The sequence below is a fragment of the Leptopilina heterotoma genome, unplaced genomic scaffold (genome assembly GCF_015476425.1).
Source record: "Leptopilina heterotoma isolate Lh14 unplaced genomic scaffold, ASM1547642v1 Lhet_237, whole genome shotgun sequence".
In the NCBI taxonomy this organism is placed as follows: Eukaryota; Metazoa; Arthropoda; class Insecta; order Hymenoptera; family Figitidae; genus Leptopilina; species Leptopilina heterotoma.
The window spans coordinates 847453-862174 of NW_025110953.1; the positions used below are offsets into that span (position 1 = coordinate 847453).

The following is a 14722-nucleotide window of genomic DNA, read 5'->3' on the forward strand; positions in this document are numbered from 1 at the left end:
TTATGGAAATAATTGAATAGTTGCAAAGAATTTTATTAAAAATTTTCAAACATAATGAAATTCCTGAAAAGAATTTTATTAGGTATTTATGAAAATAATTGAATTTTGCAAAGAATTTTATTAAAATGCCTGAAAATAATTGAATTTTCGGAAATAATTTTGTTATTTATTGACATAATTGAATTTTTGTAAAGAATTTTATTATTTATAAAAATAATTGAATTATTTCAAAAAAAATTAATTAGAATTCTATTTAAAATATTTGCTTGTCTTCGAACAATTTTATTAAAAATATTTGAAAATAATTGAATTCCTGTCAAAAATTCTAATATTTTTGTAAATAATTCAATTCTTCCAAAGAATTTTAATAAAACATTTTTTTAAATAATTGATTTTTTCGAGGAATTGAATTTAAATTTTTAAGATTAATTACATTTTTTGAGCAAATCCTTTAAAATGGTATTAAAAATAATTGAAATCCTGCGATGAATTTTATTAAAATTTTCAAAAATAATTGAATTCCTGAGGAGAATTTTATTAAAATGTTTAAAAAGAATTGAATTACTGTAAAAAATTTTTTTTTTTTTAAATAATTGAATTCTTTATAAGAATTTTAGCAAAAAATTGTTTCAAATAATTAATTTTTTCGAATTATAACTATATTATGAAAATTTTATTTTAAATAATTGAATTCTCGTGGAAAACTTTATTTGTGAAAATAATTGAATTTTTTTATTAATTAATTTAAAATAGTAGGAATAAAAGTAATAGAAATTCTTTAATGAGTTTTATTAATTATGAAAATAAATAAATTCCCGCTTAGAATTTTATCAAAAAAATTTTTATATAATTGTATTTCCATGAAAAATGTTAATATTAGTGAAAGTAATTGAATTTTTGGGAAGAATTATATAAAAATTTTGTTAAATAATTGATTTTTTCGAAATTTTTTTGAAACTGCTATTCTAAATTAATTGAATTCCTGTGGAAATTTTATTATTTATGAAAATAATTGAAGTTTGGATGAATTTTATCAATTTTTTTATTAAAATAATTTAATTCATTTGCGAAATTTTATGAAAATACTAGACATTGAAAATAATTTAATTTCGAACTTTTTTTTTAAAGTAATTTCTAGTATAAGCGAATTGAAAATAGTGGAAATTCTCAAAAGAAAAACTGAAATAGCATACTAATTACCATAATTAATTACCTACAAATAAAGATACCAAATTCAAAAATGTAAATTTCTTTTATTTTCGTAAACTTAAAAAATAAACGATGATAATATTTGGTATTGTTTAAATATATAAACATGAATTGTGTAAAAAGAAAGAACCGTGATATATCAGTAAAATTATATTAATTATAAAGACGCAATTAAGATTTTAATTAAAAGCTTGATGGGAGATTTAAAGAAGATATTAGGCTTATTAAATTCTTTTGAAGAGATAGACCAAAGGAAGCGTAACTCTTAACTCATTTGCCGTGCAAATTAAACACACTTATACAATAATAAATTCCTACTTGTATTCTCTGATGTATTTAAATCAACTTTTCGTGCCAACTCGAGAAATACATTTGGAAATCAAGCTCATTATGTTTCTTACATTGTTAATAATCATTTAAAAAAAAATAGTATTCACTTCTTATTAATTCTTTTCCTCTGCATATAAAACTTATATTTTTAATTAGACTATTATTGAAATCACTGCTTTGATATATCTACAACCATGAAGAAAAATTTTATTTGAGTTAAACAAATGTATGTTTGTCTCAGAGTCAAGTAAATTATTTATTTGTTTTAAGTAAACATTTTATTCTTAAAAAATACAATTTTTAATATTATTGAAATAATTATTATTTATTATTTAAAATTTTTAATACAATTTTTATTTGAATTTTTAGTCAATTATTTTATTATCTGTCAAAATAAAATATTTATTTGAACCAAATAAAGTTTATTTTGAAAAAAAATCGAAAAAGTTTAGTTTTTATTATTATTATTATTATTATTATTATCATTATTAGTATTCATTTAATTATTATTTATATAAAAATATAATTTCGATTGTGTTGATTACACAAATTATTTTTATGGCACTAAATAATAAGAATATTCTGCAACATATGATTACTTCACTTTTTTTGTCCAAGTAACATAATTTATATGTACAACAATAACAACCACTGCGACAATATTGTAACTAGAGAAATGATTTGCAGAAAAGGAAAATTATTTTTTAATCGTCATAAACTATGTAATGTATATAATATATTTAGATAGTGTGAGAACTATAATATGCCGGAAGAATGAGATGATCGATTCCTGGATGATATTTTCTCGCACATCTCATCGACCGATACAAAGTATATACTCAAATGGTACTTTCAAGATAATGATGATGCCGTGATCGTAAATTATGAGAAGGCTACGAGAACTTGTGTCGATATAAAAATAAAGACAAGATGGTCACCGACTTCTGGAATAAAACTACCTTCCACAAACACGCAATGACCGCAAAACAAAAAACAAATTCCACTTTTCTGTTCTTTATATATATATATACTATTACCGATGTTTTTCTATAATTTTAGTATTTTTTTTCCATCAGTAACAAAGTGAAGATTCATTGGCCACTACATTTCGAAAATGAGGTTCAAAATAAAATTTAAGTAATTAAAAACAATCATTATAAAATGATTTTATCACTCTGTCATCTTTAATTATTATAAAACATGAAAATATCGATCACTCGAAGTGATCAATATTTTCATATTTTAATGTTTAAAAAAAATGATTATTTAGGGTCCTGATCACAGACTTCGCACTCGATAATTAATTTTCTGACTTTTTCCTAATTTTCATCAAAAATATTTACCTACTTCTTTCTTATCCTGCTAATAAATTTAATTCCTGCAACGAATTTTATTATTCATGAAAGAATTAAAATATTTATAAAAATAATTTAATTCTTACGAAGAATTTTATAAAAAAAATTTAAACAATTAAATTCCTGAGAAATTTTTATTATTCATGAAAAGAATTGAATTCTTACGAAGATTTTTACAACAAAATTTTTAAATAATTGAATTCTGTTTGGAAATTTTATGAAAATAGTAGATACTGAAAGACATTGAATTGCGAAAAGATTTTAAAAATAATTAAATTTTACAAAGAATTCTATTAAACTTTTTGACAATAAATAATTGAATGTCAGTGCGGCATTTTATTAAATTGTTTTGAAAATAATTGAATTCCTAAAAAGCATTTTATTATATTTTTTGTGAATATAATTGAATTCTTGCGAACGATTTTATTAGAATTTTTTTAAGTAATTGAACTTCCAAGAAGACAATTACTACTTTTAATAATAATTGAATTATTGTGATAAATATTGTTATTTATGAAAATAATTGAATTTTGCAAAGAATTTTATTAGAATGCCTCAAAATAATTGAATAATTTCCAGAATAATTTTGTTATTTATCGACATAATTAAATTTTATCGAAGAATTATTTATGTAAATAATTAAATTCTTGGAAAGAATTTTATTAAAATCTAAAAGAAAAATTGAATTATTACAAAAAAATGTAATTAAAATTGTATTAAAAATAATTGATTTCTTTCGAACGATTTTATTAAAATATTTGAAAATAATTGAATTCTTCCAAAGAATTAAAAAAAAACATTTTTTTTAAATAATTGATTTTTTCGAGGAATTGAAATTAAATTTTTAAGAATAATTGCATTTTTTGAGCAATTCATGTTAAATTGCATTAAAAATAATTGAAATCCTGCCATGAATTTTATTATTTACGAAAATAATTGAATAGTTGCAAGAAATTTTATTAAAATTTTCAAAAATAATGAAATTCCTTAAAAGAATTTTATTATTTATGTAAATAATTAAATTTTTGGTAAGAATTTTATTAAAATATTTGAAAATAATTGAATTCATGTTAGAAATTCAAATATTTTTGTAAATAATTGTAATCCTGCGATAAATTTTATTGTTTATGAAAATAATTGAATGGTTGCACAGAATTTTATTAAGATTTTCAAAAATAATTGAATTCATCAGAAAAATTTTATTATTTATGAAAATAATTGAATTATTGCTAAAAATTTTATTAAAATGTTTAAAAAGAATTGAATTTCTGTGAAAAATGTTGTTATTTTTGAAAATAATTGAATTCTTTAAAAGAATTGTATAAACATTGTTATAAATAATTAATTTTTTCCAATTATAATAAATATTACGAAAATTGTAAATAATTGAATTCTTGTGGAAAATTTTATTTGTGAAAATAATTGAATTTTTCGATTAATTGATTTAAAATAGTATTAAAAATAATTGAAATTCTTCGATGAGTTTTATTATTTCATGTAATAATTAATTAAATAGTTGCAAAGAATTTTATTAAAATTTTCAGAAATAATTGAATTTTCATGAAAAATGTTATTATCAGTGAAAGTAATTGAATTATTGTGAAGAATTGTATAAAAATTTTGTTGAATATTTTTTTTTTTTTTGAAAATGCTATTCTAAATTAATTGAATTCCCGTGGAAATTTTATTATTTGTGAAAATAATTGAATTTTGGATGAATTTTATCAATATTTTTTTAAATAATTGAATTCTTTTGCGAAATTTTATGAAAATACTAGATATTGAAAATAATTGAATTTTTAAAATAATTGAATCGTCTTAAAGAATTGGATTTTAATTTTTGAGAATAGTTTCTTTAATTCTATTATTAGCGAATTTAAAGTAGTGAAAATTCTCAAAAAAAACAGAAATAGTAGTTTTTAGATGGCTGAAAGCATTTCATTTGTAATAATAAAAAAAATTTTTGAAGGTAAATTTGAGTTAATGGAATGAAAGAATATTTTGTCACAATTGAATAAATAATGTTGAATAAATAATGTATGACACATATTTCATTCGGTTTAAATAAAATACGTCAATTTCCTATACAATAATGACTAATTTATTTCAAAATACACACATCTAAATTTTTTTTATTTCCTGTTTTACTTTTTTTTATTAAAAAGTGATTCATAAGTTTATATATGAAAAAAACATTTTATTTGTTTGGAAAAAAAATTTTAATTAAAACCAAATAAATTATATTTGGTTCAACTTCAAATGGAATTTTTCTCTAGGTATAAAAAATGAACTAATGAATAAATTAACCAATTTTATTTTTTTATTCTTGAATAAAAATCAAATTAATCAATTTTAATTCTTTTACTCTTTCTTTTAAAAAATAAATTATTAATATTTTTTATTTCTTTATTTTTGTTTAAAAAATTGAATTAATCAATTTTAATTTTTTATTTTTATAAAAAATCGAGAAAAAATAAATATCTAGAGAAACATAGCACAAAATAATTTTAAAAAATTATTTTTCAAATCAAAATTAATTATTTTTGATGCATGGGAAACATTAATTACAATTTTAGTTTTTTTTTTTTTCAAAGGTGTAAAACAGATACTTAAAAGTAGTTTTAGTAAAAATTTCTTGTAATACGTAAAAAAAATATATATAAATATTAATTCAAGTGTAATACAGAAGTATATTTTTGTATTATTATTATTATATTACCATTATTTACATTGTGTATTATTATCATCAGTAACGATAACCATAAAGTTTCTTATCACGATTCATATAATTATTAATACTTTCATCGATCCATTCGCGATAGAAACTAACGAAAGTATAAGCATGCGGTTGATTGTTTACAATACATTCTTTGCCCCATGAAATAATACCAACGAGATGAATTCCCACCACTAATGGACCACCAGAATCTCTATCGCATGGAACCTTAGGCGCAGTCGATATCGCACAAATTTGACCATTGGGCAAAAATCCTTGAAAGTGATCATTACATCTTTCCACATTATCAATGGTAACCGGTCCTGTTCTCAACTGAATTGGATATGTCGAATCTGTCAGACCCCATCCAAATATTTTACCATAACTACCAGTTAATAAATATTTATGAGGAAAAATTGGTATAGCATCTCTTGTTCCATCAAATAAAAATGTTCCCCTCACTTTAACTAATCCAATATCGTCAACTGGTAATTTAACATTATTTATTTGAAATTTCGGATGTCTCAATAGATATTCCACTTTATGTATTGTACCACCATAATTAAGGGAAAGTGATCCAGTACGAATTTCATAAACTGTCACATCGTCAAATTGAAGACAGTCTGCTGAAGTTAGGAGAAATGAATCGGTAATTATAACAGCACCACATTTCAATTTTTTGTTTATAAAAAGACTCGCCACATAGGGAGCGTCTTGGATTTTAGCTACAATATCATTTCTTCTATATTGAGGTGAAGAAAATAAATTTGCAATTGCCGCTGAAAGAAGCAAAAATCTACAATTAACATTTTTTTCCATTAATCAAAAATTAAGAAAATTTTTAATTTTTAAAATTTATTCAACTTTTTAACTATTCTCTTTTTAATCATCTTTTAACAATTACAAAAAACATTAATTTCAAAAACCGCACCTGTTTGAAAAAACTAATATTTACATCGAAACTACCAGAAAATTTATGTCCTTAAAGTGTTTCAAACATTTCCCTTGAATTCCAGAAAAAATTTTTACTTCTCCTTGACTCTAAAGAATATTCTCATTCAATTTAAAAATTATTACTCAGAAAAATGTTCTATTTGCTTCAATTTTAAATAAATATTTAATCATTATTATTTTTCCATAAAAATTAAGATTTTCAAAAATTTCAAATTCAAAGCTTTTTGAAATTAAACAATGTTTATAAAATTCTTATGAAGAATTCAATTATTTTCAAAAATAGCAACATTTTTCATAAATTCAATTCTTTTTAAATATTTTAATAAAATTCTTCTCAGGAATTCAATTATTTTTGAAAATAATAAAATTTTTCTCATGAATTCAATTATTTTTGAAAATCTTCATAAAATTCTTTGCAACTATTTAATTATTTTCATAAATAATAAAATTCATCGCAGGATTTTAATTATTTTTCATACAATTTTACAGAAAGTACTCAAAAAATGTAATTATTCTGCAAAATTTAATATCAATTCCTCGAAAAAATCTATTTATGTAAAAAAAAGGTTCTTAAAATTCTTTGTAAGAATTCAATTATATTTAAATGTTTTAATAAAATCGTCCCTAAGAGTTCAATTATTTTCAAAAATAACAACATTTTTCACAGAAATTCAATTTTTTTAAACATTTTAATAAAATTTTTCGCAATAATTCAATTATTTTCATAAATAATAAAATTCTTTTACGGAATTCCATTATTTTTGAAAATTTTAATAACATTCTTTGCAACTATTCATTTATTTCCACAAAGAATAAAATTCATCACAGGATTTCAATTATTTTTAATACAATTTTACAAGAATAGCTCAAAAAATGTAATTATTCTTAAAAATTCAATTTCAATTCCTCTAAAAAGTCAATTATTTAAAAAAAATGTTTTTTTTTAATTCTTTGGAAGAATTCAGTTATTTACAAAAATATTAGAATTTTTCACAGGAATTCAATTATTTTCAAATATTTTAATAAAATTGTTCGAAAGAAATCAATTCTTTTAAATACAATTTTAATTACATTTTTTTGGAATAATTCAATTATTCTTTTAGATTTCAATCAAATTCTTTCTAAGAATGTAATTATTTACATAAATAACTCTTCGAAAGAATTCAATTATGTCGATAAATAACAAAATTATTCCCGAAAATTTAATTATTTTGATGTATTTTAATAAGAAATTTGCAAAAGTTTTTAATTTTAATTTTTAAATATGTTTGCAATTTAAAATTATATTTTACATTATTATTACAGATATTAATTACATAATATTATTAATTGAGAAAATAAAAACTTACAAGATGTAGAAATGAATAAAACAGCGATTGTCAAAAATCGAATCATTTTCTATACTCTATACAATCTTATTGTGAATTGATAGTGCTTTTGATTTAGTTTATATAAAGCGAGTACAGGTGATTCTTATCAGATATTTTGTCCCCACTTTAAATTTACTTTTCTTTAAAATATTAGTCACGACACAAAATTATCAAGAAATAATTATCATAAAATTTGTAAGTGGCCTTTAAGCTATACAAATTTGCTTTTTAAAAAACATTTAAAACTACCGAGAAAATAAAAAAAACAAAAAAAAAAGAGGCAACGGCTTTTTAGTAAAGCCCTTTATTGTTTTCATTGTAATTTACAAATAAAACTGATATACTAAAAAAATAAATGTATGAAAATGTAAAAATATAAATTTATTTTATTTTTTTTATGTATATATAGGTATTATATTAAATTAATGATTATATTTTATTAAAAACAGGGAGGATTTTAAGATTCGACAAAATATTTTCTTCTTTGCATAAATTTGAATTTCTATAGGAAATTTTATTCTGATTCCTTAAAAAGAAGAATAACAAATTCTATAAATTCCTTGATTTTAATTTAAATAGTTCTTTTTATGAAGCTAACATAAAATTGAGCAAAATCTTTAGCAATAAATAATTTTAAATTATATATGAAAAGTAAATATTATTTTCAATAATTGAAAATAATAATCAAATTAATCAATAATTAATAATAATTAATAATACATAATAATAATTTGCTTTAATAATTAAGCAAAAAAAATTATTAATTAAATAAAACTTAAATTCGTAAAAAAAAATTGTAATTTTTAGAAGAAATAACAACATTTTATTTAAGAATAGACAAAATTTCTAAGAATACAGAGTGTATCAAGAGACAAGATAAATATTTGAAAATAATGTTAATTTTAACGTGAAATAATTATTATCAAGAACAAATATTGTCACTATAATTCAATGATAATAAATTTCGTTGTGGGAATTTCCTAAATTTGTGAGTAAATAAAATTGAACTTCTAGTTATTAGTCATAAAACAAATTGAATCATTTGCATATAGATTTAAATAATAATTTTTCTTCTTTATAAGCTAATGCGCATAATTCAAAATATTTTTCAATATTGCGTTTCAAAAAATTTGGATAATAAAAATATATTTTTCAAGAAAAAATTCTTTACTTATAAGGAAAATTAGAAAATTGTTAAACAACTGTGATTAAGAAATAGAAAATTTATTTATTTTGCATTATTTTTGTTTATGAATCACAATTTTTTTTAACAAAATTATTATTTTCTTTTAGAAAAAGAAGAAAAATATTTGCACAATTCCTATTTTTAATCTTATTTTTGAAACAGGATTTTCCAAAGGAATTAAGACATTCAAAAATTTTAAATTCAAACCTTTTTTAAATTAAACAACTTCTAAAAGTATTGTTATAAAACATGAAGATATCGATTGCTCCGAGTCGAAGACTCGGAGTGATCGATTTCTTTATGTTTTCTAATAAATAATAATTAAAGATGACCGAGAGATAAAATCATTATTTTATATCATAAGAATATTGTTACTGTAACTTCATCAAAACAACAATTTTTTAAGTATGTTTATGTACCATACAAAAAGAAGCCACGCGCGCGCTTTAGTGCGCGTTATTTTAGCTAGTTGTTTAAATAATATTCAAATTTCGTGTAAAACAACTGGAAAAATTGGTTTTTCTTCCTTCGCCTTGTGCGGACTTTCCTTCACAATACAGCAAAAATAGAATTTCAAGTTGAGGACAAACATTTTTTTTTCTTTTGAAAATCAACCGGATGCTGCTTTTCGAGATAATTCAAGGTATTGTTAACAACCATGTCCCATATAGTTATACTGTCTTGCTTCTCATTATTAAATTATGATTACTAATATCGTTCCTAATAAGAAGTATTGCGCAACGCCATTATTAAGGAAACACGCGCGTGTGTTATTCTGACCACAAGAAGTGCGGGTGATTTAGCAGTTCTTGAATTTCGGCAGCACCGGCTCTGAGATAAAATATCTTTTTTCTAACTATAATAGCAAACCACAGACACACATACACTATATATATAAACGAATATATATCCTTTAGAAGAGCAATAGGCACGAAATGGGAATAATGGCAGCTCAAATTCTAATACGCACTCGTGAACAGTAATGACTACAATCATCTCACCGATTCAGTGCTATCCGATGGGTATATATCGGCAAAGTGGGCACGTCGATGTTTTCAAAACACGTTTGATTGCAGGCGTTTGCGTCCAATTCGACAGATGGCAATGTCGAGAAAAAAAACAATCACTGTCCGATCGGTTAGTTTATGTATATAGAAATATATAGATATATAGGTGCATATATATCTTTATGTCTATAGCTTATAATAATACAGAAATTCATTATCGTTCAATTTCGATTGCAGAGCGAACATAGAGAGAAAATGACAGAAAATTATACAATTCGGTATTTTTTTTTTTTTGGTTTCATCATAATAGGACTCAAGATTTATTTGATAATTTTTTTTTATAAACACAACTGCGCGATTTTCGATTAGAATTCTTCGAAAGAATATAATTTGATGAACAGAAGTCTGACTAGCGCCTCGATATTTTTTCTAACTTTTATGATGTTTAACTCTTCGTTGTATATCTAAAATAATTAATAAAAACTGATTTTAGTTTTACAGGGTTGCCACAAATATTTAATTTTATTTTTCCCTGACTTTTCCCTGATTTCCAGACAAAATTTTGACTTTTCCCCTGACCCTAAAGAATATTCTGATTCACTCTAAAAATTATTATATACTCAAAAAAACATTCTATTACAATTACTTACGAATTTCTTAAATTGTAAAATTATTCACAAACATGAATAACTAAATTTTTAAATAAGTATTTAATTATTATTTTTCCACAGGAATTAAAATTCTTCAAAACATTCAAATTCAAACATTTTTAAAATTAAACAACTTATGAGAATATTATTATAAAACATGAAGATATCAATCACTCTGAAGACTCGGAGTGATTGATATCTTCATGTTTTGTAAAAATTTTAATTTCCATAAAATTTTTCAAAAAAAAAATTAAATTATTTACAAAAATTATAATAAAATTCGTTGCAAGAATTCAATTATATTCATAAATAATAAAATTCTTCACAGGGTTACAATTATTTTCAAGACAAATTTAAAAAAATTTCTCGAAAAATAAAATTATCTTCAAAAATTTTGTGCAAGAATTAAATTAGGTACATTTCACAAATAATGGAATTCTTCGCTGAAATTCAAAAATTTTCAAAATTTACATTTTTAATTCAAGTTTTCAAAAGAATATAATTATTTAAATAAAATGTAATAAAATTCGTTGCATAAATTCAATTATTTTTACAAATAATACAATTTTTCACATGAATTCAATTATTTAAAAAAAAATGTTTAAATTTGTTGTAAAAATTCCATTATTTTCATAAATTATAAAATTTTTCTGAGGATTTCAATTATTTATAATACAATTTAAAGTAAATTCCTAGAAAAATGGAATTATTCTCTTAATTTTTTTGTAAGAATTTAACTATACATTTTACGAATATAATGAAATTCTTCGTTGAAATTCAAATATTTTCACAATCGACTTTTTTAATAAAAGTTCTCAAAAGAATTCAATTATTTAAAAAAATGTAATAAAATTCGATGCAGGAATTCAATTATTTTCATAAATAATAAGATTCTTTACATTATTTCAATTATTTAAAAAAAAATTTGAAAAAATTCATTGCAAGAATTCAATTACTTTCATAAATTAATAAAATTATTCATAGGATTTCAATTATTTTTAATACAATTTTAAGTAAATTCTTCGAAAAATGTCACTATTTTCAAAAATTTTGTTAAAATTCTTCAAAAGAATTCAATTATGTATTTTTGAAAATTCATGCTATAATGCTTTTAATATTCAATTATTATCTAAAATTTTAACTAATATTCATTTTCAAATCAATTTTTATTGGAAAATTCCAGAAGAATTCAATTATTTAAATACAAAAATAAATTATTTATTGAATAAATGAATGTTTTTCGAAACTAAATTATCATAAAGAATTTTATCAACACTCTCTAAATCTTAATTAGTAGAATTCTACTAAGAAATAGTAAAATTTGACTAATTTTTAGTAGTTTTTATGGACGACTTTTCCCCTTTTTAATTAGTAGAATATTACTAATTCTTAGTAAAATTTTACTAATATTTTAGTAGAAATTCACTAATTAAAAGTCACTCATTTCACTAAATGAATTAGTAAAACTGTTTTATCGACTATTAATAAAACAGTTCTACTAATTGTTAGTAGAATTCTGCTAATCAATTAGTAAAATTTACTATTTGTTAGTAATATATTACTAAATCATTTGGTGGACGACTTTTCACCATTTCATTAGTAACTTTCTACTAATTCAGATTTAGAGAGCAAACTTGAATTTTTTCGAGAAATTTTAATAAAATTTTCAAGAATAATTAAATTTTTCGAGAAATTCAATTAAAATTGTATTAAAAATAATTGAAATTCTATGATGAATTTTATTATTCATGAAAATAATTGAATTTTTGTAAAAAAAATGTTATTATTTATAAAAAAAATTGAATTATTGCAAAGTTTGCTTAGAACTTTATCAAAATTTTTTTTTTAAATAATTGAATTCTTTTGAAAATTTTTATTAAAACTGTAGATATTGAAAATCATTGAATTGAGAAAATTTTTTTGAAAATAATTGGAATTTTGCAAAGAATTTTATTAAAATTTTTGAAAATAATTGAAATTTGATGAAGAATTTTATTATTTTTAAAGATAATTGAATTTTTATGAGAATCTTTTAAAATTTTTGAACATAATTGAATTTCTGCGAAGAATTTTATTACTTTTGAAAATAATTGAATTTCTGCAATCATTTGTAACTTCTCCAAAATTCAATTTTTTCCAGTTACTTAAATAAAAATCCCTGACTTTTCCCTGAATTCCCTGACCTGTGGCAACCCTGTAAATAGTAGGTTTTTGTAGATGAGTGCGAAGCCTAAGAATAGTAAATTTATTCACGATGGCAAACGAGGTATCCTAAAATTAATTACTTCCAATAATTTTTGACAATGAAAGTGGTAGTTTTAATTAATTTTAATTTTAAACAAAAAAAATCATTGCATTAATTATTATGGCGTCGCTCTGCCAAAGTATTAAGAAACCGCTTTTCTATTTTGTCAATAGGCTCTGAGAGCTTTTTAGTAGATGGGTTCCAAATAATTGCAGCATATTCAGTTGGAGACCTTGCCAGTGCGTTAAAAAGTAGAGTAAATGTTTTTACATTATTAAAATTTCTTGATGACCTGATCAGATAGCCAAGCATTTTGGATGCAGTAGCAACAAGAGATGTTATATGATCGTCAAAACTAAGATTGTATGAAAAAGTAACGCCATGATCCCGTATGGGATTTTTTTTCAAACAAATTAAAGAGTTTAGAAACGTTTTTTTTAAAAAACTGACTTTTACGGACTTGAAGCAATTTAAAGCATTTACGAATGACCTTTACAGAATTTGCGGACCTAGTTTGAACCCTGACAATTTAACCATAAAAATTACAAACTGCAGTCTGTTTTGTATCAAGAGAAGAAATATATTTCATTAGAGCGCACGCGTTGAGACAAAAGATCATCTCCGCCTTTTAGTTGTGTACTCGCATACAGCGATCTTCTGCCATTGACATGAGGCATTTGCGGCGCACGTGACAGTCATTGACACAATGACTGAATGACACATGGACCACGAGTTCACTGTCCTATATATAGTGTCCTGCACAAAATTCAAAGGTTCAAACTGCTGGGCTTATAATAAAGGGTCGTTACACCCATCGAGACTCTTACGAATAATGCGCCTCACAAGGATGAATATAATCGAAGAGATTTCGTACGCCTTAAAGCAACCCTATTACTATTTTACAATCGCCATTAAAGGCACCCGCGATGGGTGGAGTTCCTTTTAACAAAGAAGTGTCAAATGACAGGAAGGAGCGACATTCAACGAGAAGAAGATGAAGAAGAAAAAGAGGAGAATGAAGCTGAGAGTTCGAATTTCGATCCACTTCCGGTGCAAAGGAAGCGCCCCTAAAAAAAATCAACTATGAATACATCTTTACTCATCGTATCTTATTTCTGTCATTATGCTTGTTTCAAATTGTAAAACTCACAAGAAAATATGTTACTTTTCAGTAAATTACAAGGAAAAAGAACATTTTTTCAATTCAATTCATTCAAATTATTTGCGAAATATTTACTTGGTTCAATTAATTTTCATTTGGAACTAAAAAATATACACTTGATTCAAATAACTTGAATTAAATTACATTGATTTTAACTAAATAAGTCTTAATAAATTTTTAATTCGAACTAAATAATTAATTATTCAAGGCTGCACGAGTATTAGTATGCAATAAAACAATTAACTATAATTATTGCAATTAAAAATTTATTTTGAAGAAGAAATAAATTAATTTCATTCATTTGAACGTTCAGAACTTTTGGGTCATTCTTAATTTGCTAACTTTAAGTTTTTTTTTAAAGAAAATTACAATTTTTATTTTAAATATTTACATATCATCTACTCTGACAATTTTAATTCAAAATGTTAATTAAATGTTATATCCATTTTCCTGTCTTAAAGAAAATGCCAAAAATTAAACAATATCAAATTTATTAAATGGGATAAAACATCAATAAAATTTTTTTTTTTTTTAAATT

At 22.1% G+C, this 14722-nt stretch overlaps 1 protein-coding gene and 1 long non-coding RNA gene across 2 annotated transcripts in view; both read right to left on the reverse strand.

Annotated features, from left to right (window-relative positions):
• Positions 1-14722, reverse strand: part of LOC122502753 — a 272977-nt gene that overhangs the window by 173179 nt on the left and 85076 nt on the right. The gene's annotated exons all lie outside the window — the stretch shown is intronic.
• Positions 5565-8041, reverse strand: LOC122502745 (trypsin alpha-3-like). Its single transcript, XM_043612937.1, has 2 exons — positions 7914-8041; positions 5565-6389 (listed from the first exon to the last, which is right to left on the reverse strand). Exons 1-2 carry the CDS (start codon positions 7957-7959, stop codon positions 5641-5643), a joined length of 795 nt encoding a protein of 264 aa, XP_043468872.1. The 5' UTR covers positions 7960-8041; the 3' UTR covers positions 5565-5640.